The 27,592-nt window shown below is 38.6% G+C and overlaps 3 protein-coding genes across 6 annotated transcripts; 2 read left to right on the top strand and 1 right to left on the bottom strand.

Annotated features, from left to right (window-relative positions):
• Positions 1-25: 25 nt before the first annotated feature.
• LOC113669150 (protein mono-ADP-ribosyltransferase PARP14) lies at positions 26-15,311 on the top strand. Of its 2 annotated transcripts, XM_089200430.1 has the most exons (11): positions 26-267; positions 1,838-1,962; positions 2,427-2,709; positions 2,800-3,096; positions 3,851-4,090; positions 4,530-4,769; positions 6,352-8,642; positions 8,881-9,105; positions 9,891-11,463; positions 12,033-12,362; positions 12,848-15,311. In XM_089200430.1, the coding sequence occupies exons 1-11, from the start codon at positions 108-110 to the stop codon at positions 13,132-13,134; spliced, it is 6,051 nt and encodes a 2,016-aa protein (XP_089056556.1). In that variant the 5' UTR covers positions 26-107; the 3' UTR covers positions 13,135-15,311. The 2 variants fall into 2 exon arrangements, with proteins under 2 accessions (XP_089056556.1, XP_089056558.1); XM_089200432.1 differs by lacking the exon at positions 1,838-1,962 and having other exon boundaries at positions 69-267.
• Positions 15,312-15,515: 204 nt separating this feature from the next.
• On the bottom strand, positions 15,516-21,474 carry LOC113669133 (E3 ubiquitin-protein ligase DTX3L). 3 transcript variants are annotated; one of them, XM_027185136.2, is made up of 4 exons: positions 21,334-21,474; positions 17,380-17,604; positions 16,305-16,576; positions 15,516-16,141 (listed from the first exon to the last, which is right to left on the bottom strand). In XM_027185136.2, the coding sequence occupies exons 1-3, from the start codon at positions 21,347-21,349 to the stop codon at positions 16,305-16,307; spliced, it is 513 nt and encodes a 170-aa protein (XP_027040937.2). In that variant the 5' UTR covers positions 21,350-21,474; the 3' UTR covers positions 15,516-16,141. The 3 variants fall into 3 exon arrangements, with proteins under 3 accessions (XP_027040937.2, XP_027040936.2, XP_089056560.1); XM_027185135.2 differs by having other exon boundaries at positions 16,309-16,576; XM_089200434.1 differs by lacking the exon at positions 21,334-21,474 and adding an exon at positions 21,150-21,240 and having other exon boundaries at positions 16,309-16,576.
• A 7-nt stretch (positions 21,475-21,481) lies between these two features.
• Positions 21,482-25,115, top strand: LOC113669131 (tripartite motif-containing protein 3). Its single transcript, XM_027185133.2, has 3 exons — positions 21,482-23,005; positions 23,886-24,215; positions 24,691-25,115. The coding sequence occupies exons 1-3, from the start codon at positions 21,739-21,741 to the stop codon at positions 24,984-24,986; spliced, it is 1,893 nt and encodes a 630-aa protein (XP_027040934.2). The 5' UTR covers positions 21,482-21,738; the 3' UTR covers positions 24,987-25,115.
• Positions 25,116-27,592: the final 2,477 nt, after the last annotated feature.

Raw genomic sequence — 27,592 nt, 5'->3', positions numbered from 1 at the left:
TAGGAAACCCAGTTTCTTGGAAAAATTTGCATTTCCGTCTCTCTTAAAGATCGTAAGATGTTCTTTTGAATCATAGAGAAACATGTTTCGATCTTGAGAAACTTAAAATGAATAGTTCACGGATTTTAGTCTCTGGTTTTCCAGATGGAACAAGCAAAACAGCGCTAATGATATACTTCCAATCGGTGCGAGAATCTGGAGGAGGAGATGTCGAAAGCATCGAAATTGATCGCAGAACAGCCAGAATCACCTTCACAGACGCGCAAGGTAGATCATTTTGAGTTATATCTGTTAGCGTTTTAGTCAATAATCTTCCTATATTCTCACTTCGTCAGTGGTTGTAATCTTACCTTTAGTGCAGAATGACCGAAGATGACGGAAACAAAAACTGCTTATAAAAGCTTAAAAGATATGAAACCGAAACTAAACTTCCTATTTTATGTTCTATTCAACGCTGGTTAAGGCCAGTATGAAAGTGCATTCGTATTTCACATAATTCTGTTTGCATTGAGCATTGGGAAAAAGAAGTTACATAAACCTTTAAAAGGTTAGCGAGGAGAAAGGCTCTGCAAAGGTTCGTAAATGTAAGTGAATTAATCCGCAAGGAATTCACGCGCTCGCTTTACAGTATTGCCTTATTTATAAAACCTCGCCCGATAATACACGCAATAGTAGCTTCAAATCTCAAAAAAACTGATATAATTTTCATAGCAAGGCAATGCCTGTGGGTTTTCTGTCGCCGGATGCAACCTATTTTATCGAAGTAGATAACCAATGCAGTGTATTGTTTATAAATATGCCTTCGAAGCAAGAATACTTGTTATATGAAATACTATCGTTTCAAGGAACACCACAAAAGTAAACTTCATCGTGTAACAACTGCCTCATTCATTGTTATTATCCAACTACACTAAGTAGAGTACAAATAACGTGCAAATCGAATGTAAATATCACACAATATTTGGTCAGTTTGTTATTTTGTGTTCTGAAAAAAAAAAAACCTGTATGACCGGTCGGCTACGCGTGCTACGCTTCTCTATCTGCTTGCTCCGCTTTCCCACCTTACAAGAAAGAAATGCATATAAGATAAAGCAGTTGGATAATATATAACTTATTACACGTTTTGGTGCGTAGTATTGCTGAGTATTTGAACTCGTTGTTTGCATTTTGACCCGGACGCCCTCGCGATCAGTTTCATGATGAACTTGGCCACGTGCATATCCTGTTGCTTCACTTGTGTTGTGAACTAATTACAATACATCGCTGAATAAACACTGTCCCCCATCGGTAAAGAAGTACGGGCTCTTCCAAATATGGCACCATTCGTTAAATACTCAGCGATAACACATAGCAAAACGTCTAATAAGATATCTATACTTCCGGCATACTCAGTCCGCTGATTTCTAAAATCTATTCCGGAATCAATTTGAATAAGGACTCAACGACAAGTCCTGTGGTAATGATATTCGCAAGACGTGCAACCTAACGACTAGTTTTTATTATTATGATTATTATTACTATTATTATTATTTGCAACTGACCTAGTCGCAAAAAGAGTGTGGGGCCAAATTCATACTTTTCATATTTCAATAATCAGTCAATATTGCAACGTTCGCCGCACAAAAATATTTAGCAAAGAGGATTAGGTATTCTCTTTAAACATAGAAAGAAGGGTATCATTCTCTGCTTTTAGCTATAAGGTGCACTAAATGCAAGAGCTGAACAAGGAAGCGTGCAAATCTTCCTTGATTTCAAAACCATAGACATGGGGTCGTAATGACATTCACAAGTCGTGCAATCTAACAACTAATGTTTTTTGTATGTGCAAATGACCTAGTCGCAGATAGAGTGTTGAACCGACCCCACACTTTTAAGAACTGTACGCTTCAAGTTACTCGCATGCCCCAACATCAAGGAAGATCCTCCAAACTGGAGGAAAAAAGGAAAGCTTCACTGGATGAGGTGGGTCCATTTTGTTAGAAAGTGCATACTCCCTGCGGTTGAGGGATGAAAGTTGGTGCCCCTAGAGTACACGTGCGGGCTGTAAGTGGTCCTAAAAATAGGACCCACTTTGATTTAAAACAGGGGAGATCATGGCTTCTTTGTAAGCCCACACTTCAGCATGCTCACTTCATTATGTATCAGCTTATTCAATCAGATCATACCCCAAAATACGTTAGCGCTGCGCAATGAATGAAATGTTTTTGGTTAATTTTCGCACTTCTTTACATTTTTGTATGCAGGAAAACTCAATTAAGGGCCAGTGCTGATTGGCGCACAAGAATACAAAAGTTTTCTCCTTCTGTTTTTGTTTACGCTGATAAACAGCAGCCTCAAATAAAATATCTGTATTGAATGCTATAGCTCCTAAGGGTGTAGGTGCCCAGCCCTTTGTCAAACACCCATTACTTTTCACTTTTTAACAGTATGAAAATCAAGACACTTGTCGAAACAATAGTAGACAACGAAATAGCAGTACAGAAGAACCTTCTTCCACGCAGGAGTCAGCATCTGCAGCATCAGTCCAGAGTGAATCTCCAATTCCCGAGTATTGCATAATCGAAGTAACTGGTTTGCCAGATGGTGCATCTGAGGATTTGGTAACAAACTACTTTGAAAACGTCAGACGTTCTAAAGGGGGTCCTGTGTCTTCCGTAGTCATGACACCCGAACTTCGAAAGTGCCTTGTCACCTTTGAATCTCCTGATGGTAAGGCTGAACGATGAAAAATTCACGTTATTAAATTTAATATTTTATTCCAAAAAAGTGTTCGTAAAGGTTTAAATTCAACCCTTTTAGATGCAGAGAGGACAATAAATCATTCATCTCACGTTTTGAGCGGAGCAAGATTACAAGTCTCCCTGTTTGTGGAGGAGGATGAAAGTGCCGACGAATTCGGTGAAAACGAAGGAGAAGACCAAGACTTGGACGAGGAAGATAGTATCACCATTATTGTTAGCGACATCCCGTCGTCTACCTCAGAAGATACAGTGACTTTCTACTTTGAGAATTCTAGACGATCAGGAGGAGGCGATGTCTCCGAGATCCATTACAAAGATAGCGGGGAAGCAGTGATAACTTTTTCTGAGGTGAAAGGTACGTAGTACTTTCCTTGAAAAGTCGTCAAGGTGACAGATTTATTGATGAGTTCAGGTCTTTCTTGAGAAAAAGGAAACAAGTTCAAAGCTAATGCATGAGAAATAATTCGGTCTCATGATGGTTGGTAACGGGAGACGAGAGGTTCTTCATCGTCACTGATATTGCAACTACAGCAGTTCCCGAGATACTCAATTTCTTAAACAGCTTAAATTGCAAGTTTGCTTTGGATATCAACCCGTCACTTACTATTATTTATAAACTGATAAGAATTTTTTCTATATATCAGTTGCAATCTAATTTCTTTCGCGGTATAAGAACATTCTCAAATTTGCTGAGTCCCCAACAAGTGGCCTCACAATATTGGTCAGTCATTTGGTAGCTGCGCCAAGCCTAGTCCGCCTGCGTCGAAGCTAGATAGATTATTCTCCAAGTTACTTTTGAAGATTACCGTATTGATAGCTTCCCGTTTACTGAGTTACCTATATTTGCCCAGTCTTTTGCTGACAGCTTTTTGAAAAACTAGCTTGAAAAGGTAATATGGATATACTGGTTTTATACTAGTGGTATAAAAGTAAGCCCCCTATCCTTTGCACTTTTTTTGAGCCGCATGGATAGCAAGGACTGGTGAGCTCTCTCTTGACGAGAATGTCCAAATTTGCTCACAGATCCACAACACAATTCAGGAAAACAAGTAGTATTTATTTAAATATTTTGATTACATTAAAATTTTAAATCGTAATGTTTATTACAGACCTGCAGCGCCTTCTCGAGGAGCCACACAAAATTGACGACCAAATAATAACAGTAATACGACAGCCTCCTCCGAAAAAAGTGCCTCTTGATCCATTGAGACTTCATGTTCAAGGACTTAGCGTAACAACCTCTAAAGATTGTTTGTCCTTTTATTTGGAAAAGTTTGCTGATGTTGAAGTTAAAGAGGTGTATCTTGGTGTAAAGAATAATGCCCTGGCAGTTTTTGAAAGTGAACCAGGTAATTATGATGGTTCGACTAAATAACAATTTAATGGCTATCTCGTTCTTGAAGTTGATTCATATGCAAAAAGAAGTATTTTAGTACTATAAGCGTAAAAGAAAAAAAGAAGTAACGTGAATAAACATCCAGTTGCGACTCGCAAATTTAGGGTGTAGTACTGGTTTTGGAGTGTTTTTATTGCTTAATCATTCTCAACCATTTTTTCTAAACTTTGTTATACTTCAAGCCACATTTACCTTGGACAACACTTTTATTCGTTCCTTGTTCTGGTTGATATATCTTTAATAGAAGTTACAAGTTACAGTAGGAAACACCGATCTTCATGTGTGTTAATTGAAAAATTGGTAAGCTCTTTATGTCAAAACTAGTCAAAATCTTTACACTGTCAATTACACACGTGGTAATATCACTGTTCTCCACATATTATCTATTTCAGACTTTGAATCACTCTTGCATAAAGTTAACAAAGACAAAAAAGGCCTAGAGGGAAAGAAACCTCGCCTAGAAAGAGTACCAGTCTGTTCATGTATTCTGGTCACGGGATTGAAGAGAGAATCAAGCGATCACACCATTGATCTTTATTTTGACAACGAGAAGCGGAGTGGCGGAAGGGATGTCAGTAGAGTGGAAAGGATTAGAAAAGACCAGGCTTTGGTACATTTCGAGGATCACACAAGTAAGAAATATCTATTGATGTATTAAAAAATGTATTATTGTTATTTTAATTTTTCTTCTTCTTCTTCTTCCTCTTCTTCTTCTTCTTCTTCTTCTTCTCCCTCTTCCTCTTTTTCTTCTTCTTCTTCTTCTTCTTTTTCTTCTTCTTCCTCTTTCTCTTCCTCTTCTTAATCCTCTTCTTCTACTTCTTCTTCTACTTCTTCTTCTACTTCTTCTTCCTCTTCCTCTTCCTCTTCCTCTTCCTCTTCCTCTTCCTCTTCCTCTTCCTCTTCCTCTTCCTCTTCCTCTTCCTCTTCCTCTTCTTCTTCTTCCTCTTCTTCCTCTTCCTTTTGTTCTTCCTCTTCCTCTTCTTTTTCTTCTTCTTCCCCCTCTTCTTCTTCTTCTTCTTCTTCTTCTTCTCTTTCTTCTTCCTCCCCTTTCTCTTCCTCTTCTTCTTTCTCTTCTTCTTCCTCCTCCTCCTCCTCTTCTCCTTTTTCTTCTACTTCTTCTTCCTCTTCTTCTTCCTCTTCTTCTTCCTCTTCTTCGCCCTCTTCTTTCTCTTCCTCCTTGTACCTATGTAGTAGCCCATCTGTACTTGGAACTGGTCATCATTAAACGCCTGTGGGGTAGGAGGATATTGGTTGTTCCTCAATTATTTATTTTCTCATGTAATTTATTTGCCCCCCTCCCCCCCCCCCCCATAAGGCTTTGTAGTATTCTCATGACTCCCCTTCACTGAAAGTTAGAATTTTCATAATTTCCCTCCCATTTTGGTAATGTGCAAATACCATTCTTAATCTATGTAGATAAATTTCCCCTAGACAGAATGAAGCAGAACAGCAAGTTACCTTTTATATCTGTGTGGCTTGTGAGCCTGATAAAATGAAATTTTAGCTTTAAATACATATTTTTCCACATTTTACCAGTTTAATTTAATAACTGACCCCAAAAGAAAACCTTGGCCGGCGTAGCCAGGATCACAAAGGATGAAGAGAGGAGAGCGGGGATGAATGGGATAAAAGAAACCCTCAGTTTTTTATAGTCCCCACTCTAAACTCTATCAGCAACGTCTAAATCTTCCTCCCCCTTCGTTACTCCTGAAAGCCATGTTGTTCCCCCTTAAACTTCAGCCCCCCCCCTCCCCCCCCCCCTCCTGGCGGTAAATGATGAGTGGTCCCTAAGGTCATCTTTTGTTTTTATGGAAAAAACCGTCAATAGGTACGCCATCTGCTTGTTCTATTACTTATACGACATATGGGCGAAACAAAGTGGCAAATTGGCATGCATGGGATTTAATATTGCATAATTCTTCAGTTACAAACAATTATCACAGTACAGCTATGCTTGTTAGGTATCTCGAAGACATCTGTGAGGCAACAATTTTTTGAACAATGATTTGGAAAGTGTTTTGCTTTTTAAGTTAAGAGCTAACTACCGAGGTTGGCAACCAAGCAAAAGTGTGTTCAGTGGAAGTATCGACAAGAGTATATTGCATTGGACGCTGTATAATATGGGCTTTGAATCTTTATTTGATCGGTACGTGGCTGTAGGTATGTTGTTTATTAATAATACTGAAAGAATACTGAAGGGTTTCTTCTATTCAGGTGTTCAAGATGTCATTGCAAGAAGCCAGAGACAGGCACACAAAATTGATGGAGTCGAGTTAGAAGTGACGCCCTATTACCCTTTCCTCGAAAACGCAGCATCTAAGGGAATGGAAGTGACGTTTGATCCGGATATTTACAAATATATTAAGGATCATCACAAGAGTGAACTGCAAACGTTACTCACGAAGTACAGTGTAGAGGCTGAATTCTCAGATGGCTTGATCCTTAACATTTCTCCCTTGGATAGCAAATGCGACCCTTCGTGGGAAGAAGGGGCAGAGAGTTTAAAGAGTTTCCTGTTCAATTTCATAAAGACTGAAATGTCCGTTCCGTCCGAAATATGTGATGAGGTCTCAAAACGCTGGCAACTTCAATGTTCCTCGCAGGGAACAACCAATTTTCTGCTCCTATTTGATAACCATAGAAGACAAGCCGTAATTCTAGGCAAGAAGACTGTCGTGGAGCAAGAAGAGGAAAAACTGAAGGAAATGATTACGAAAGTAAAGGAAGATTCAGAGCTGATGAAGTCTGTGGTTGAGGTCGTGGAAACTAATTATACAAAGTCCAGACTTACTTTACTCGAGATGTCAGGCCTATGTAACGAGCTTGCCGACAAATACCGCCATTTAAGTATTAATGTTGACAGTGTTGGAGAAAAGCTGTGTTTCAAGGGTCCAAGAAAAAACATCCAAGAAGTCAAACTTGAAGTAGTCACATTTATCTCAAAAGTAATTGAACGAACGACTGAACAACCAACCGGCATCATAGATGTTTTGAGGCAACAACGCGTTTCAACATTCATACAAGAACTGTTTAAAAAGAAATCTATTCAGGCCGTGGTACTTCTCGACCAGGGGAGAAGTTTAAACGAAGTCCAAGTGGTCGGCGTTGATGTAAGGAACGCGAAAGAAGCAGAAGCTATTTTACAGGATTCCATCATGGAAAAAAGTATCCATCTAACACCTGAAAATACCCAAGTCACCAATAGTCGTGAATGGAAAGACTTCCAGTTGTCGATGACATCAAAGTTTAAAGTTGAAATAGCTCTTGACGCCTCTGTAAGCAACGTGTGGATCAGAGGTATCACAGACGATGTTGGGGAATGTTCAGATCAAGTACAGAAGTTTCTGGAAAAGAACACCATATTTCACAACGTTGTCCAAGTTGAAGAGGGAACAGCAAGATTTATAGCAACGTTGTGGAAAAAGAAGCTTGAAGCCATAAAAGGTGAACTTTCCAACTGCTACGTTGACATGAGAGCAACATCCGACTACTCGGGGATAGAGGTTTCCGGCACCGCCGAAGGAATGGCAAAGTGTGTTCCTCAAATTCATGATCTCATTGGTGCTGTTCAGAAAGAGTGTATTCCAGTTGACAAACCGGGAATGAAGAAATTTTTTAAAGACGGCAAAGGACAAGGCATCCTAAAATCTGTTGAGGATTCAAACAAGTGTGTTATTTTGACTCGTGTAAACAACGAAGTCGAAAGCGTTCCTGATTTCTCAAGAGAAGATGAACACTTTCAGTCAGCTGCAGAATTTATTTGCAGCTGTTCAACAAAACATGGAAAGAAAATTTCAGTGATGAAAGGTGATATTACAAAGGATCGTGTGGACGCCATAGTGAATGCAGCTAACGACAGATTACAGCACATAGGGGGTGTCGCTGGAGCAATCGTGAGAGAAGGCGGCAGAGATATTCAAGACGAATGCGATACTTTCGTCAGACGGAATGGTACTCTACTTGAGAGCCATATATTTGTTTCTGGCGCGGGAAAGTTGCCCTGTAGTAAAGTCATCCATGCTGTCGGGCCTAAGTGGAGTCCTGCGGCAGAGAAGAAGAGACAGAAGGAGGAAGTAACGCAAGAAGAGCGGTATCTCAAACAAGCTGTTAGGAATGTTCTGGCAGAAGCAAAACATCTTACATCACTGGCCATTCCAGGTGTCAGTTGTGGTATTTACGGCTTCCCTCGTGATCTCTGTGCTAAGATTATATTAGACACTGTACTCGAGTTCTGCGAAAAAAATTCAAACTGCCGTCTGTCAGAAATTCATCTCATCGACAAAGATGACCAGACTGTTCAGGCTTTCGAGGGAGAATTTAAGGAAAGATTTGCTGACGAACAGACGTTTCGCGCCCGTAAAGTTGGAAAATCTTTCTTCGGCTCTGCACCTAGCAACTCTGGTTATGGCCGTGCTGCTCAAGTGAAGACGGTGCGCACTTCACGATCATTTGTGACCCAAGGAATTCGCGTAACAGTAAAGAGCGGAGATCTTGCGGACGAACAGGTGAGCACTTGCAGAATAATGAATCATTTAAATCTATAAAGGCCTTTCTAATATCATAAAACAACGGTGTGCTAACAAATTACAACAACCTCGCCTCATTTGTCTAAAAAGAGGATAAACCGGCATTACATTAAAGGAAGTATTTTATCTCTGGCTATTCTTCTTCGACAAAGGCACACGTCTACTGGTGACGATTGTAAAAATTGATGGCTAAGGTACTTTTCTTTTGATTGTTTAGGCCGATATTTTAGTTGGAACAGCGGCATCAAATCTAAATTTGTCTCAGAATCCTTGTGCCAAGGCACTCAGTCAAAGAGCAGGACCAGCATTGCAAAAAGAATGTGACAAAATAGGGCAGGTCGCTGTTGGTGATATTGCTGTTGTCGATCAACCAGGAAACCTCAAATGCAAAGCAGTTTTCTTTGCCGTATGCTCCGAGTGGCAAGGTGGAAAAGGAAAAAAGGTATTCAAATTTTATTTCTGTTTCTGTTAATCAATTAGAAAAACTTTATTAGCATCGGAGTGGCTAAGTATTGAATGATAGCTGATCGACAGATTAGCCGATGGACTATATGATCCATGCGTAAGCGAGCTTGTCATGACTGACAAAGTACTTCCACGAGAAATTAAAATAATGGCCCTCTGCATTAAGTGCATTTGGTTTATTTCTGAGGTATTTCGTCATGAGAAATCTCCTTAACTAAAATACAAGTCCTCGCGAGCTGCTCCTAAACTTTGGAACAGATTGCCATCAAAAATAAGAGCAGTAAATGACCTTAATTGTTTTAAAACACTTCTTAAAACACATCTCTTTAGACAGACATTTTCATGTTTACTTTTATAGTTCATTTTTATACTTTTTTTAGTCAGTCAAATTGCATATTCTTAGCCTTTTATAGTTCGTTTTCATATTTTATTTTGCTTAGTCTTATTGTATAGCGCATTAGATCATATCCACATGTATTTTGCGCTATACAAGTAATAAATTATTAATTATTAGCTGCATAACTAGCATTCGTCTGTTTGAATATAAAAGGGAAGTAAAGTAAAATTTCTCGCGAGTTACATAAATGGCATTCGTCTGTTTGAACATAAAAAGGAAGTTATTCTTTCGAGTATTAAAATGTCATGCGAGATTTCGGAGAATTAACTCGGTATTATTGCGCTCACGGCTATCAGTCAGAAAATGAAGTCATCGTGTTCACTGATGTATAGGTAACTGATACCTGGCAACCTCTGCATTTTCAGGTTCTGAAGAGGCTAATCAGAAAATGCCTTGAAGAGGCGACAAAAGCTGGAGTGGAATCTATTGCATTTCCTGCCATTGGAACAGGAATACTTGCATTTCCCCGTGATGAGGTTGCAGAAATCTATTTTGATGAGGTAACATCTCACAATAAAAAATACCCGTCAACTACTCTTAAACAAGTCAGGTTTCTTCTCTATGACAAAGACTATTCAACTATCCAAGCCTTCGAAGAGGAGTTAAAAAGAAGAAATATGGAAAACGCGCCTATTCCGGTCAAGAAAGCCGCGCACCCAATTGAAATTCAATCCGCGAATAACCTCTCTTCGGCTGTCTATTCATCTTCTTCTCCTAACATGACATTTTCGCCACTACGAGAACGACGGCCAGATCACTTGGAAACTAATGTTGGAGCACTGTGCTTCCAATCCCAACCAGGCGACATTACTGACGAGAGAACGGATGCCATCGCCATCATAACTAACCCTGGTCTAGATGTGAAGAGGGGAGGTGGTGCAGGTGCAGCAATTCTCAGGAAAGGAGGTGACTCCATTCAAAGAGAGTGTCAGTCGTATGGTCCACAATTACCGGGATCAGTTGTAGTTACAAAAGCAGGTAACTTAAATGCAAGGTTTGTCTTCCACATAGTCCTTCCTCAACCTCTAAACAACAAAAGCATCAAATTATCAGTAATGAAGTGTCTTCAAGAGGCTGAGAAAAGGGGTCTTTCATCGATCTCATTCCCTGTAATTGGAACAGGTAATCTTGGTGTTACAGCAAAGTCCTGCGCGGAGACAATGTTATCCGCAGTTTGCGACTTTAACAATCACCAGCCTGCTTCTTTAAAGCTCCTTAAGCTGATCATTTTCCAAAAAGAAATGATTAAAGACGTCCGTCAGGCAATTGAAGAAGCATCCGGACAAGCACCAGACGACAAACCTGGAGTTTTTCGACGAGTTTTCTCCACAGTTAGTGGTCTCTTTGGCTTCGGGGAGAAGGACACTGAGCTTTCAAAGAGCTTTCAAAAAGATGCCAACAACACTCTCCACCTTGCAATTTTTGCTGGTTGTAAGGAGGATATTCAAGGAGCAACTCACCGCATAAACGAAATTATGAAAGAGAACTCAACGACGCAGATTATTGAGCATGAAGCTGTCACTACATTCTCTGAAGATAATTTCCGCAAGATTCACACCCTTGAGCAAATACACGATGTTTCAGTTTCTGTCGAGAATTTTGTAGGGCGCATTGTAATTCGTGGACAGCCTTCAGACATTCTTAACGTTTCAAGCGAGATCCATACGATTTTGCATAACTTGAAAGAAGAAGAACACGAACGCAGGCGAGCTGAGGCGTTGTCAAAGGATATTAGATGGATGAGCCATGATGGCGATAAATTTGTGGAATACGGAAGCCTCATAAATGCAAAGATCGAAGCTGCCTATTGTCAGAAGAAACCTGGAGTGACCATAACTTCTGAAGAGGAAGAAGATTTCCAAATTGATTTCAGCTCAATGACAATGACCGATCCGCGTGGCGTTGCCACTTCAGTCCAGAGAATTGATCTGCGAAAAGGTAGGACAATAAACTTTGGTTCTAAATTGGACGAGTACATCAAACTGCTCATCCATGAATCCGACTCTAACTCGAGAATGTTTCATTCGTGAATTATAATCTACACCAGTGTTATACTGGTATTGGTTTGTATTTGCATTGCAGGGAGAAAGTTGTCATCTGCTATCACATTAATGATGAAGATTAACAAAAAGGGACACGAATGGTGGCATGAATATATCACTGGTAGACTTTCTTGTCAGTTTGAATTCAGACCTGAACAGAAAAAGGTTGTTTTATAAACAGCATCATATGCGTTTGCAATTCACTTTGCAGCTGTGTCTAATAACATGTAAACTAAATTTAGTGATTGTTCAAGTAATTTTCCGCTTAAATTGAGAACGCCACAAGAAGTCAAATCCTAACAGAGAAGAGAAACACATTTTGGAGCCCCCAGAAAAGAGCTAACCCGAATTAAGCATTTCTTCCTTCCCTCTTTAAAGATAACACTACTACCGAATTTGGATTAAACTCCACCGGTACTATTTGAATTACACTAACACTTACCACAATCATTTTCCTCCCACAAGGGGTCCTGCTTCCTGCTTACTGGATTCCACAACCAAAAGACTCCCAGGGCGTAGAAATGACTGTACACCTTGTTGAGCTGGATCCTGAGAAAGACTCACAGCAGTACAAGAGAGTTCAGGACCGATTCCAGCAAACCTGTTCCGGCAACCAAATTGTAAAGATAGAACGAGTTCAAAATCCAGCTCTCTTTGGCTCGTACATGATCCGAAAACAGAAGATGGATGAGACTAAGGGAAGCAACGAGCAGTGGTTATTTCACGGAACTCCGGGTAATAACTGCAAATTAATAAATCACACAGGTTTCAACAGAAGCTTTCATGGTAAAAATGGTGAGTAACTTATTTTCGATTTTAAAGACAAAAAGGAAAGAAAGAATTGGAACAAAAAGCCCAATTATGAGCCCTAATTCGCAAAATAGTATTCGATCCCGCAAATTTCCTTATGTTACACGGCAATATGCAACAATGTGTAACTGTATCATTATGCTGTCAATTAAGAAACCTCGTTTTTACAACCTCGCTTCCTTCATTATATTTCCCATGAGTAAATATTTGTATGAAAAGGAAGCCACAGTTAAACATCAAAATTATTCAAATATTTTTGTTTTTGTTTTTGTCTTTCATGTTTGACTTGCTTATTCTCAGAATTCATCATAAGTCTTCTCAACCAGGATAGGCCACTGTTATCATTTAATTCCTTTAGCACTTGAGCTCTCGATAACTCGGTAGTCAATGAGGCATACACCTACTCAGCAAAACTGCTGGGTTTCGAACCCTATGACAAGCGAATTTTAAAATTTTCCTTGACCTTTCAGCAACCGTGTATGGAAATGGCGTGTATTTTGCTCAAGATGCCTCGTACTCAGCTCGGTCAACCTATTCACCACCCGACGCGAGTGGTCTGCGGTACATGTATTATAGTCGAGTCCTGGTTGGTGAGTATACGCAAGGAAATCAAGGTCTCCTCACCCCTCCAGCAAAGAATCCAAATGATCCAACTGACACCTATGATAGCGTGGTGGATCAAATCCCCAACCCGAAAATCTTTGTTGTGTTCTATGACTGGCAGTGCTACCCAGAGTACTTGATTACCTTTCGCTGACCCGCACACGGTTTTCGGCGCTATTAAGTGTAACACAACATGTGCTTCTTTGAATAGCTAGGAAACAACAACACTAAGATATTTGGCCGACATTTCAATGGGTAGATGTCGTTAGTCTCCCCATTTTAAAGCTTGTTTTGTTTTATTTGTTTTTCCTTTTTTCGTTCTTTTGTTATTTGTTTGTTTTTGTTATCATTACTATTATTTTTTTATTTTATCATTGTTATCTAAACATCGAGTATTATCTTCATTTCAAGTGCTAAAATCTATTTACAATGGAATCTATAATTCTATATTTTTTTACATATGTCGATAACAATAAAAATTTTAAATATGAATATATTACCAATGTTTGCCAAGGAAAAAAACATAAATACATTTTTTTCTCCTCATTTCGTCCTTTTGTTTTTTGTTTGTTTTTATTATTATTATCATTATTATTATCATCATCATTCATTTTTGTTGTAATAGTGAGCCGACTCACCGTAGACTTGAATTTTTTCCGCTTATCAGAAATTACGATATATTATAGATCGCGCACGCATAACGAAAATATTTGTGTGAACATTGTTTTTCCTATTTTTTTTCGTTCTATTATTCTTTCGTTTGGTTGTTATTGGTTGTTATAGCGAGCCGACTTAATTTAGATTTGAATTTTTGCGCATCATAGATCGCGCACGGATGAAGAAATCGTGCAACGACACTTGTTTAGCTTACTGTAGTAGGACTACTTATTCAAAAGAGCCATGTTTGTTTTGAACTTTCCTAAACACCCGGCAAAATTATTTAGATGTATGGTGAATCACAGATGAATGATAATCTTGTGGGATAATAGCTGCTGCTAAATATTAGCCACCTTAATTAAGCTTGAACATCCCGTCAATATGAGTTTGTACGGCTCCGTGAGGAAACATCAAAATCGTTCCTCCTGAGGTAGCTCTATCCACCGCAGGTGTCGTTTAGCAACGTTATGACTGAGGAGAGGGGAAGGGGGCGTGGGAGAACTTTTGGTAGTTTAAGCCAAGCTTTCAGTCGAAAAAGATGATTGAAAAAAGAATGAGCAAACCCCAACAGGTATTTGGCAGTGAAACAGAGAGTTGCGAAAGACTGTGAGATTGCGTTTTTAACACCTCATTTTGCCCTCTTCGCTTCTTTTTGCGAAGTTTGATTTCATGTTCAAATTAGTAACGAAGCAAAACATGCTCGCAGAGGTATAACATGCCAGTATACTTTAGCATAGTTTAGCAATATTCGCAGCGTTTACCATAATTTCCAGTTACCTCAGTTATTCTTTCTTTGTAGGAAATAGGAAAAAAAAAACAGAAAGCGAGTTAACAAATATAGTAAAAAAAGTGTAGAGTAAATCAATTTTTCTATTTTTAACCATCTTATTGTGGTGGAATTTTGAATTGCTTTCGATTTAAGCCATATCATCTCATCAAGAGAGTATAATCGCATGTAACCTGCGATTAGGGCCTTTTGTCCTGCTGTTTTCGATGTTAGTAGGTTTGCTAGTTTGTTTGGTTGTTCGCTTGCTTGATAGTGTTCTTTGTTTCCTACGCGGAAAGCGTCAGCGACCAAATGGCAGGGTTTAAGAGATGGGAACGGTGAGCAGGTTCGATACAGGTGACATCTTGAATCGCTTTTTATAATGTTCATGTACACATTATTACAATAACTGAAATAATGTCACTGATAAGTGAAAGAGTTAAAAACAAGAAGACGCAGTCCCATGACACATTCACGATGAAAGTGTTGGTACCCAGATGTTTAATTCTCTAAGGGTTGAATTGTACGAAATCCTTAGAATATACACTTTTAAGCTTCCAAGTGAGGCCTTAGCGATTGTATTTGGTTGATTTTTCGAATAAGGTTTCGCTGATCCACGTCTTGCAACGTTCTTATATTTTTATCTTAAAATGCATAACTAGTCGTTTCCTTTTTCTATAAAAACGTTCTTGTAACGAGGTGTACACGAACATCCAAAACATTTAGTTTAAATATAATGACGTGGAGGAATACAACTGTACAGCTGAAGATAACATACCATGGCTACATGTGTAACGAATTGGTTTAACATGTAACTTTATGAAGCTGTCTCTTGGACAAGCTGCACAGCTTGTCCATAGCTAGACTCCAGTCTCTAGTCAAATAATAAAATTATCACTTGGAATGAAGGACGTTATCATTGTTTTTCAGTCTCTCGTCAGCATTGACGTAAAATCCCATGTTTTTTTTTTTGGTTTTACTTTAAAACGTACACACCAGGAAACCTAATCTTCTTCAGCAGTGTAAATAACAAACCAGGACAAATATCGAAAAAACTTGGTGAACGAAAAAATATTCTAACGCTATGAAATTAACGCAAACTTCGTATCTATCGTCGAACGTTTATTGCCGAAAAAATTATATTTGCACTCTTCAAATGTAACATAACTTTCAAAGAATTGCAACATCAATCCCTTAGGGAACTGGTCATTTTTTATCGCGGGGGGAGGGGGATTGGAGCATTTTGGTTGTATCACGATAAAATTTACCCGATCCCCCCATGAGGCTCTTTGACATTCTTTTAAAACCACCCCCCCCCCCTCAGCCACAATTAATTGGCAGCCTATTTTCTCAAGTCAACCCTTTATACTCTGTCGGCAACGATTGATTCCCCACCGCCCTCCCTTAAAACCATGTGACTCCCCCAATATCCCCCGCCCTCCCTTCCCTAACAAGAAAGGCTGTCCATGTAAAATGACCAAGCAAGGAAGTAGAAGAACACAAACTGAAATCTTAACAGGACAAATTTTTACAGTACTATTTTGCAAATTTCCAAGGATTGTTATGTGCAGTTGACAAGCCAGGTCTTCGTTCCGAAAAAAACTGAAACAGGTATAGTGTCCTGGCTACAATTTATCTTCATGTAAGCGGCCTTGCTACAGCTAAAGATCACCGGATCCCTTTCGCGGCGAGGTCTTCCTTAACACGTTGGAGATAGTGTGGATCGGGATAACCAAATCTAAAACAAAAAATAACACAGGTCAATGATTTATTTTGTTACTTCTTCAAAGGGTTGAACTCTTATTAATGACTACGATCAACGGTCAACAATAATCGCGCGGGAAACTTTTCGGTGAAAAAAACACCGCACCTTGCATGACACGTTACAAATTTCAACTTACTTACCCGTGGGCACCCCCTGTTGTACTTGTCTTATGATGTATATCATTCCACGTGATCTGATTGGATAGTCCTGTTGTTATGGAGGTACCCACAGTAAAAACCAATCGTGCGTTAAAAGCTCTGTGTAGCAGCTGCAAGACTTCTTTACCCTCGCGATTATCAGGCAAGTACGCAGTACGATGCGTACCACTGTACTGCTGACCAGGGTTTGGGTGCTCTGGGCCTTGAATTCCTGATTGAAACGAATACTGTATGCAGATGGTGCCACACCCTGATGAAAGAAATAAAAGAGACCAACTTCAAATCGAAATTCTATTTATCAAAGAGAAACTTGTAACCTATTTGAAAACAGAAAATCGAATTCTGTCGATACCGTTGATGATTTTTGTCCAAAAGAGTTCTGAAAGCCATTTAAACTTCAATCTAGGGGGTAAGTTTCCGAAGAAATTTTGGTGCTGCGTCGGTGGCAGAGTATACCAAGTAATTTCGTATTATCAACTGTAATGTACCGTAAATTGGCCACCGTTATGAGTTTAAAGCTGACTTTTCGGGCGTTAGCCCTTCGTCAGAGCGAAATCGTCATTTGCTCATATTGAGACATTTGGTACAGCCACACTTAGGCTCATGAGAAAAGCTGGAGCTATTTTCCAGCACAGCAGGCGGTCTTAACGCCTTCAGTTGGAGGAACACTTCTTCTTAAGTTTAAGAGTAATTAACTACAGTAACTACAAAAACTGCCATTTTCTGAGGATTCTGCATCCTAGAGACAACATCATATTCAGACGAAACCTGACCACCTTCAGACAACAATTACTTAATCAAAGATTGGAACTTCTGCTTCCCCCTAGAAATCAAATTTTTCGAAATTATTATTTCACTTAATTATGTTGTTAATTTTCCAGTTGGCCAGTCTAACACTTTCTTCAAATGATAAGATGGCTCATCTTTGATGATTTTTTGATAAAAAGTCGAAGTGTCAAGCCTTTCGATGAAGATGAAAATTAAAATAAGTTCTTTTTTTTTCAATTACCCCTGAGCGAGTTTGTTGAAATTTAAGGGTTGTATACAACATACCAGAGTAACCTGGGAGACTGGAATGCAGAGTAGACCAAGTCATTTGCCCTGGTGGTTGATTCCCTGTCACCACACCTTGTGGCTCCTTACAAATGGGGCAAACATTTAATATCCTCAAAGCTTGACTTAAGCAATCTTGGCAAAAAACATGACCACACTTGATAGTTTGGGGTTTAACCATACTGTCAAGGCATATAGGACATCTGTGATGCATGTTTGTCCACCCTTAAGAAAATAGTGAAAAATGGAAAATTAATTCAAAAGAGCAAAGAAATAATTATGTGTTATGAAATAGGTTGTTGTTCATCATGGCAGGTGGATGATGATATAAATTTGTTCTGTTGTCTCACAACAAAGTCACTAGATGTAGATCGCGATGTTTCAACTGTTTACTGAAAGTCTTCTTCAGGCAATGGGGTTGACTCCATCGCCTGAAGAAGACTTGCAGTAAGCAGTTGAAACATCACAATCTACATCTAGTGACTTTGTTGTGAGATATCCAAACAAATTTATACTATCAAATAATTATGTGCTTACATAATTTTAATTTGTAGCTGATTTTGCTTCGTACAGTTGTAACAGCACTTAATGGGGGGCAGGAAAAATTCAGAAAAGAAGGGAGTGAAAACAGGAGGCCAAGAAGGTGGGCACAACTCTATACATGTACAGTTGTACTGCTCTTCTTTGCCCTCTCTCTCATTTCCCTAATTAACCCTCCTAGTTTATGCCTGTTACATAAAGACTGTTTGATAGAAGTACTGCAAGAGGATCAGTTATGAGTCAGTACTGGTAATAAAAAAAAACAAATAAAAAACAATGTGGCCTAAGAATGGCTTCTGCAAAACTGCCAAGTCATGCTTGAACAACTCTAATATAGCCAATGGCCATGGATGGGCATAAGAGGTTTAAGTTGGAGGATAAACAAATAAAGCTGCTGACAAGCATTCAGAATTGCATTCTTGCATATTGCTGCCTGTAAAAGATCATTTTTAAGTTTTTAAATCAACTTCTTTTCATACTTCCCACAATCCTTCACCCTTCATCCCTCATCCTATGACTGTCTCACACTAAGAAAAAAAATCGATTCATAGAGGGGCAGACAATTACTGGTGATCTTGTCTCCTACATCTTTATCCTTCCCTTTCATATTATAAATAGCAAAAATAAATTGCATTAAAGGTTGCCTATGTCACATACAGTGTACATCAGATTTGGTAAAGCATATTAGCCCGCATTGCATCAAGAATGAATAGTAAAATATTTTTTATACCAGCTCCCAAATAAAATGTGTGTTCCAATTTGAGAACATCATGTTAGCGCTATGGGTCAAAAGTCACTAAATATAACTTTGTAAGAGTAAACAAATCTCACAAACTCTCTAGTGGAACAAAAACTAAACTTTTAACTCACACATGATCAGGTCATGTAACAGCTGAAAACCTTCCCAAATTTGTGTGCCAGCTCATGTCAAAAAACTAATTTCACAGAAAATTTCAGTAATACTGAATACATATCGTCTGTCTCATTTTTGAGTTGGGAGGTATAACAAAACACTTAACAACCAGCTCCAGTTTTTTGCTTCCCTTCGAAACTGAACATTTTCATCAACTTTGGCTACTTGAGGTTTTCCAGGAGACAAACCTACAACCTCCTTGGGGTCAGTCATTTTAAAAGTGTCCATATCAAAAGATGGCAGGTACTGTAAGTTCAAATACTGACATAATTATAAAAGGTGAAAGTCAAATATCATCAGCAGTATCATTCAAGCCTCAGAGAAGTATTAGTGAACTTGCAAATATATTGGCTAAACACACCTCTTGGTTAAGACAACAACTGACTGCTAGTCAAATATAATTGCACTACAATCTAACCACAGCATCCCAGCAGGAAGTATACATGAAATTTAAAGAAATTTTTGGTGGACTATTACACAACTATCAATTCTTCATTGACATGTACATTATGCCCATCTGCCAATAAGTTGATCAAGGCTGCCTACAACTAGCACACAGGATCCCAAGAAACAATATTCTTAAGAACAAAAAAAATTGCAACACAGCCCTGGGTGTACTTTTTCTTCCTATACCTTGCATTTGATGAGCAAAATTGATTTGCCAAAGAAAAATGTATCTAGCAGAGCAGGAGGGAGCTCGGTTGTTCCTTAAGTACTAATACTAATCCAGAATTAAAAGGTACCCCTCAACTGAACTAGACACAACATGCTACTCTGTAACTGTTATTGGCTTATGTAAGGCAGAAGACAACTACATGAAACTGGCTTAAATTAACAGTTAAACTATTTGCAAATAAATACAGCGAAATGAAGAATTTACTCTAACACTGGATCATTGTGATCCTCTCAGGTTTAATGAGATTGTGGAAGTGGGGTCGGGTAGGTAATAATGAAAGGCAATGATATCAACTTTGTTTCCACAATTTGCAGTCCTGACAAGAGAATTCAGCTTGCCCTTTGGTGGAAAACCATGACAGAAAAAGATACCAACTAAAGGATAAGAATCATGAGAGAGAAAAAAAAGAACAGTCAAGGAAAGGAACATTACTCTCAGGCAGAGATTGATCATCTTTTTATATCGATTGTTTTGGCTAATTTTAGCTATGCACTTTCAGTCTATGGGGCATCTGAGTCCGATCTTACGGTTGTACAAAATTTTTTAGACCGATGTCATGAACGCGGTTTTATCTCATTTCCAGTTTTTATCAAGAACCTTTTAAACAAACAAGACAGAAACATTTTGAAGAAACTAAAATCAACGGATTGCCACCCCCTGAAAGATATCATTCCTGTCCAAAAGACATATCTACACAATCTCAGGAAAAAAGGCTGCGCGCGCCCGAAAATTAATACACAGCGCTTTATGAACACATTTGTAAATAGGTTGATATTTAAGCTCCATTTATTGTAATGATATACTTTTTAATTCATAATATGTATGTAGATTTCTGTAGTTTTTTCAATTCATTGTAACATAAGATATGTAGTTTTATCTTATGATGGAATAAAGACTTTATTATTATTATTATTATTATTATTATTATTATTATTATTATTATTATTATTAGTCAAAAACGGGGGTCGAAATACAAAATACATGTACAACTCACACTGGTGGACAGAATAATTAACAAATATTCACCTAACAAGAGGTGAATAGTGATGGATATAGCTGCTAAGCAGTGGGGTGAATATCCTCCACTTTCAATGGCACTGAGGTGAATAGTCATTTTAGTATATACCACACAGATACAGAAAAATTGGTTTCAATCATTTCTTTCAATATACCAAAAAAAAGGGTTGGAGATGAAACTCTTGGCACACAAATTTGTCTCTTCATTGGCTGCTCCAAGGAAATAGTTTTTGTTATTCACCTTCACATTAGCCAATCAGTGTATGCAAAAAGCACCACTACTACTAAGTTTACCTGTGTGGTATAGACTAATTGAATATAATTTAATATCTCTATTTCAAACACCTAGTTGTTGTCCAAACTAACAGTGGAAGAAAATGTTATGTGAAAAGAGATCTTCAGCTTTCAGTTGTCTGTACTCCAAAGGAATTTTTCGTTTTACCTCTCAGGCTCTGGCTTGTGCTTAGATTTAATTAGCTAATATTGATATTGTTTCTGCTTCCTGTTCGAGTGAAAAGCGAAAGCATTAATGCCAAAACGAAAAATTTAAAGTCAGACCAACAATTAATCCTGATAAGATGCATACCAATACTAAACAGGGGTAGATTTTGAGAAATTCTTTACCATCAGTAGCAAACAGTGTCTACACTCTGCCAGATTCCTGTAAGTAAGTTTTCCCACACGGCATTCCTGCATTCTTAGTTCAAAATATCTCCTGTATCGTGAAAACATATTCAACATGGACCCTTTCTGATTTAAGGCAGCTGTATTCAGCTGAAAATCATTTCCATGGTTCTATCGTGCTTACCTTGACGTGTGTCCATCTCTGTGCAGAATAGTTATGAAGGTACTGGAAATTGGAGGTAGTTCTAGAAGTGAGTCAGATTTCTCGGAAACGGCGCGAACCCACGCACTCTTGTTGTACTGAGCTGAACTGACGCCACTTCCGTTGCGGCGAATAGTAACAGACGGCAGAGGGTTGTAGAAAGCCAACCCGCACTACAGATGTTTCTTTGATTTCTAAACTTCCATCCTAACATTACAAGATAGAATGTCGAAGGGGCCGCCTCATGTGAGGACAAGTTGCCATAAATAAAAGAACTCGAAACCGAAAGGTCCTTGGTACTAGTAAACGTGGCGACACAAACAACTTCCGCTTTTTCTGAGAAAGTCCCAATCACGACAGCCGGGGCTAAATGACTCGAAAGAATTTATGGCTGGCTGTGAGAACCTTTTAGATGCAATCAAGAAAGAATTGGAATGCTCCCTCTGCCAAGACCAGTTTACTGAGACCAATCAACCAAAACTTCTCACATGCCAACATACTTTCTGTAAGTCTTGTCTCCAAAGGTGGTTGCGACAACAGACCGGGAGAGGTTTGAGCTGCCCGAACTGTCGAGTAATAACCGAGTGTCCCAACAATAACATCGACCGCTTACCATCCAATCTTGCACACAAGAGACTGGGGGATATCTTAAAAGCTCATGGTCGTTCGAATAAAGATCCTGATCTCGAATCAAAAGAACAAAACGTTTGTAAACGACATGACATACTCGTTAAGTTTTACTGTGAACCGTGCGAAATTTGCATTTGCTCTGAATGCGCCATTATGGAGCATCGAGATCCGATAAATCACACCATCATGTCACTTGAAGATGGAGCAAGAAAACAGAGAGTGTACATCGAAAGTAGGCTGAGAGATATTGAGGAGGATTCTTCGCTTCTGAAGAACCATATTGAGTCTTTAAGAGAGAGACAAGCGAAATACAATGGTAGCATCGATAAAGTAGCGGCAGAAGTTCGCACTGTGACGGAGGATGCTATAAATGTTCTTCGTCAACACGAAGAAATGATGACAGAGCAGTTGGTGAAAGAAAAATCGCTTTACGACGAGGCCTTGAAAAATGAGTTGTCGAAGCTCATCAAAAAATTACAGCTATTGTCTAAGAGCTCAAGACATGGTAAAGAAATCCTCCAAACAAATGACGTAAGGAAAATGTTAGAGGTAAAACATGAGCTTGATGGAACGGTTGCGGAGAGATTTCAAAATTCTACGCCACTTCTCAGATATCCGGAGTTTAAGTATTCAGTAAATACCCTGCTCCAAGACTTCCGTCTTGGTGTGCTACATGTAACCTTTACAGAACCTTATTTTTCTGTTGGATCAGGACAAGGACTAGCAGAAAGTATTCAAGGAGAGGCAAGCTACTTTACTGTCACAACTATGGATTCAAGCCGCAAAACAACCTATAGTGAAATTGATAACGTCACGGTTGAGATCACATCCATACGACAGGGAATCAGAGATATTCCTGCTTTTGTGAAAGACCTAAAAGATGGCCGTTATTGTGTATCTTACACACCAAGAGTTGCTGGAATCTTCAACATATCAATCAAAGTAAGAGACGATCCAATCAACGGAAGTCCCTTCAAATTGGTTGTAGCCCCAAAACCAAAACAAGCTGTATGCAAATTTCACGGTAAGAAAGTAAATTTAGGTGGCCCAATAAATTTCAGAGAATTGTCACATGGACATGCTTACGTTATTTTTAATTTGATGTGAAAACACTCTTCGGGGTTTGAACCGGAAGTAGCAAGTGGAAGAAAAATTGCTAGCGTTTAACGCGCGTGACCCCGTTTAGGAATCGTTTAAAATGCATGAATGATGTTCATTTCTCAAATAAGTGAAAAAACCCTTTTTTTTTTTCCTTTGACCCGCAGTAAATATTTCATCCTTGAAGATGAGCAGCACTGAAATAAATTGTAGGGAAGAAGGCATAGGCACGATTCTCGTCACGCAACACCCTCTCTTCTCCACGAATGCGTTGCGTGACGAGACGAAAAGGGACCAGCATACTGTGGAACTTGTATTAAGCGGCACTGTATTGAGCGGTCACCCTGTATTTAGTGGTTGGATGTCAAAGCCCCGAATTTTTCCCCTTAATCACCGTAATTTTTACTTCTATCAAGCGGCCACCCCATAAAGCGGTGGCAGTCACCCTTTACTAAGTTTTAAGGCTTGTTTTTTCTGTCTTTAGCTGTATTGAATGGTCACTGAAAGCGGAAATACTCAAACAAAACTAAGAAAAATCTTTCAAGAAATTTTTAATCCATGTCTCTCTCCCAAAATCAAAGTAAGTGGTATTTCTGAGCAAGATTCTGTACATTAACTGGTCAAATATAGCATGAAGTAGCATTTATCTTTTTTTATATTTCTGTGGAACCTGTATTAGGCAGTCATGCCATTCCCCGTGGATGACTGCTTCACACAGGATCAACTGTACTGCCAGGGTCACTGCCTAGACAATAAACAAAAGTTTTTATGTCAATGAAACATACTATTTTATAATTCCTTTTTAGATGTTATTTTACCAAGGAAGTGGATTCCACAACCAAAAAACCGAGAGGGTGAAGAACTTAACTTTCATCTGGTAGAGCTGGATCCTGTTAGCAATGCACAGGAATACCAAGAAGTTCAGAATCAATTTCGAAAAACATGCAAAAGCAAAATTATGATCTTGAAAATAGCCCGAGTCCAGAATCCAGCCCTTTACAGGACATTCACCATGCGAAAGCAAAAAATGGATGAGGAAAGAGGAAGCAATGAACAGCGACTTTTCCTTGGAATCCCAAGAAGCAAATGCCAACAAATAAATGAGACTGGTTTTTGCCATTTCCAAACCAAAAAAGGTACAAAGAACCATTTTTTACTATGTTAATTTGCATGTCATGCATGTGTTCACATATAGAAACAAGTCAATCCTCAGCATTTTTTAAAATAACAATTGGAACTGAGGTTTGAGTTAAAAAAATGTTTTAGAATACATTTGCTTCATTCACCAAGAGAAAAAAAATGAGTGTTATTGTTGTATGTCAGTGTCAATTTACTCAGTAGCTTGATGAAACAATTTTTACTTATTTTTTAAAAAGGTAATATTCAGGATTGTATTGGTGTTAGTAAATCTTGCCCTATGATTGGTTTAGAAAATTTGTGCCACACGAAACTTCGCAACTTAATTAGTCGTGTTTCCACGCCTGGGATTTTTTACTTGCTTTTTTTACTTCAAGTTCTGATCGGTTCCTTGAGCTATTTCCTTTACTGTGATTGGTTGTTGAGATTGCTAACTCAAACAACGCTCCAGTTTAATATTTACAACTTTTTCAGCACCAACAGACATGTATGGAAATGGCTTGTACTTTGCCAAAGATGCCCTTTACCCAGCTCAGTCCTCTCTCTCTCCACCAGACAATGATGGACAGCAATACATGTACCTCAGCAGAGTCCTGGTTGGTGAATACACGGTTGGTAAACAAGGCATGGTTACTCCTCCACAGAAGAACCAGAGTGATTCCAAAGAATCCTATGATTGTGTGGTGGATCAGATTACTGACCCGAGCGTTTTTGTTATTTTCTACGAGGGGCAGTTCTACCCTGAATACTTAATCACATTTTCTAGATGATTCTTTTAAATTGTAGTGATTTTTATTATTTTAAAACTTGTGCAAATGTTTTGACTGGATTAGTTTGTGTAGTTTAATATCAGTTTTAAACTCAAACAATCATGCATTAAATTAATTTTACACTGGTCAGTGCACTTTGATTCAATCGTGTACTTTATCTATGCTACAGTAGTTAAAAAAGAGATGTTACGAGATCAACATATTTTAAGGATTACGCTGACCGTTTTAGTTTGAGGAGGGATGGAGGCTTGGAGAAGAAATTTCAGCTGTCTTATAGTTTGGTTTTGGCCTCCTTGGAGGCGATTCTCTCATTTGCTTGACTCTATTTATTGACAGAAATATAATAAGTTTGTATCCTCTTGTTATTAACTAATTTAGTTGACTTATGGTTGGTGTAGAACAAGGTTGCTTGCAATTTCTTTCATTTAACTGAAATCAGACCATGGGCATGTCTGCTCTGTTCATCATGACTTTTCCTTTTGTGGGTTCAAAAAATTTCGAAACGTGTGGCAAAAAAATGTCTCTTAATTTCTTGAGAGAAGGAAACTTGAGAGAAGGTGCCACAGTGTCCAAAGTGATCTTTAATCATTTTAAGGAAAGGGTAATAGCGTGTAACTTTTAACTTGACTCTAACTCAAGAATGAGTGATTTCTTTTAACTCCTATGTATGACACCTTGAACACTTGCTTGAATCAGTTTTAAAAGGCTGATGAGTAATCTTAGAATAGTAGTGTCCGTTCAGTGGAAGACCTACAATTAGTCCATTGCTACTAAGTTCAAATTATCTCGTCATAAGTATTTAATTCACTTGGTCGGATTGTCTAACTAGAAAATAACAGGCAAGCAGAACAAAACCGTCCGGTTTTTCAGACAACCAATCAGTTTTTTCCTCATACTAAGTAATAAGAGTGATACACTGATCAATTCGAAGCTTTATTATTCTCTCTCTGGGTAACCTATGAGGTGGTTGACCGTCGTTCGTGTCCAGGAGGTGGTAAATTTGGACCTTGCATGGCCGGGGTGGGTAATTCGAACCTGAAGTGTCGAGTCTTTTCGGCGTCTTTTTAATGTTTTGAGTAGTCTGCTTTCGTGTGATATCTAGCACGATGCTCATAAGCAAAAAAACCAACAGCAGCACCAAAAACTAACATGTGTCTTTGCTAACGTCAACAATATTTGTTGATCACACAAAGAGTCTTTCAATATTGGTTGGGGCATTTATACGCAATTTTGGCACGAGAAAAGGGAGGGTAGGGGGGGGGGGGTTTGAAAGAGGCAAACCTCAAAAGTTCAAATGCCTGGGGGGATGTTGAAGCTTCGACCTGTTCGACGTATAATATCCTCAAACTGTGACATACTTGGGTTGTCAAAGTCTTGCCTTGGGCTTCAATTCTATCAAAATAGCTTCAGGAGTACGCTTGCTGGAAATTCACCCCAGGGAAAACAGTGCTCGTTTAAAAAACCATAAAAACGTTACGGTAAAAAAAGCAACCGGCAGAATGCAAACAGAGCTAAGCCAGGAGTTGAACCTCTGAGCTCTCGAGAACAATTCCAGCATTGGAGAATATTCTCTGTTTTTCATGCAGTAATGAAGTCTCTGATAAAATCAGTTTGAAATTCGAATAGCTTGTTTTGACCTCCTTAACTGCAGACTTCACCAGCTCTGAGTCGTCCTCAAGTTCGAGAATCGAGTATTGCAGCTTTTTCTCTTCATGTTTTACAGAGACATGAAGAGAAAGAGCTGCAATAGTCATGAAGGAAAAAAGCTTCAATAAATAGCTGCAATCTATTAGAGCAGTTACCTGGTAGGTAACTTTTCTAACAAAGAAACTGTGCTGCTGCGTCGGTGGGAGAGTATAACAGGGTAATTTGGCATTATCAACTAAGTTGATAACGTAAATTGGCCATCGTAAGCTAATGTTTCGACTCGAAAAGTCAGCATTGAAATTCTTTACGATGGCCAATTTACGTTATCAAGTCAGTTGATAGTACTAAATTACCCTATTCTACCACAACGCAAAGTTGTTATACTAGGAACTCCAACTACCCATAGATGGAAATATTTTAAAGAAAAAGGCTTGTCTATTTGTTCTTGATTTCCTAAAAGGCAATGTCTGTACTGAGTCCTTTCAAGATTTAACCCACAATTTTTTTACGAGGAACAATGCCCCATATGGAGCCAGCGTTTTTCTCTCGAAATTGAAACTTGATTTTGCCCAAAAAAATTGTTTGAAAAGAGAGTTTTTTTCAACTCTTTCCATTTAAATAGCAGGAAGATTAAAAATAAGGTAATATTAAGGAAATCCCTTTATGAATTTTATTTTGTATAGCGTAGTTACTGCAGGTTGGTGTTAGCCAAAGTCATTTTTTATCTTTCTTTTTTTTTGGTTTTTATTCTGTTCAAATTTTCATCAATTAAACAGGATCCCTTTGATGATAGGTGCTATCCTGTTTACATATTCGTTATTATTATTGTTCATTCTTCTGATGAAGGGTCGCCTTCCAAGGGTGGAATGGTGACTATCTGATCATGTGAGAATTCAGCCGCTACTCTACACCCCTCGAGTGGCGTTGGCTATTTTCCCTTGTGATAAGGATTTATGTAT

The sequence above is a fragment of the Pocillopora damicornis genome, chromosome 3, assembly GCF_964200805.1.
Source record: "Pocillopora damicornis chromosome 3, jaPocDami1.2, whole genome shotgun sequence".
NCBI lineage: Eukaryota > Metazoa > Cnidaria > Anthozoa > Scleractinia > Pocilloporidae > Pocillopora > Pocillopora damicornis.
This window is presented reverse-complemented; position numbering and strand designations above follow the sequence as displayed.

What these genes read in the sequence shown, in the direction of transcription:
- LOC113669150 (XM_089200430.1), top strand. Translation starts at nt 108, where the DNA reads ATGAATAGTTCACGGATTTTAGTCTCTGGTTTTCCAGATGGAACAAGC. An exon ending in GGAAAGCTTCACTGGATGAG is followed by an intron (nt 1,963 to 2,426) that starts GTGGGTCCATTT and finishes ACTTTTTAACAG; the next exon opens with TATGAAAATCAAGACACTTG. An exon ending in GAGAATTGATCTGCGAAAAG is followed by an intron (nt 11,464 to 12,032) that starts GTAGGACAATAA and finishes TCCTCCCACAAG; the next exon opens with GGGTCCTGCTTCCTGCTTAC.
- LOC113669133 (XM_027185135.2), bottom strand. An exon ending in CAGTCTCCCAGGTTACTCTG is followed by an intron (nt 16,577 to 17,379) that starts GTATGTTGTATA and finishes TTCTTTCATCAG; the next exon opens with GGTGTGGCACCATCTGCATA. An exon ending in ACAACAGGGGGTGCCCACGG is followed by an intron (nt 16,142 to 16,308) that starts GTAAGTAAGTTG and finishes TTTTTGTTTTAG; the next exon opens with ATTTGGTTATCCCGATCCAC.
- LOC113669131 (XM_027185133.2), top strand. Translation starts at nt 21,739, where the DNA reads ATGGCTGGCTGTGAGAACCTTTTAGATGCAATCAAGAAAGAATTGGAA. An exon ending in AGCTGTATGCAAATTTCACG is followed by an intron (nt 23,006 to 23,885) that starts GTAAGAAAGTAA and finishes ATTCCTTTTTAG; the next exon opens with ATGTTATTTTACCAAGGAAG. An exon ending in CCATTTCCAAACCAAAAAAG is followed by an intron (nt 24,216 to 24,690) that starts GTACAAAGAACC and finishes CAACTTTTTCAG; the next exon opens with CACCAACAGACATGTATGGA.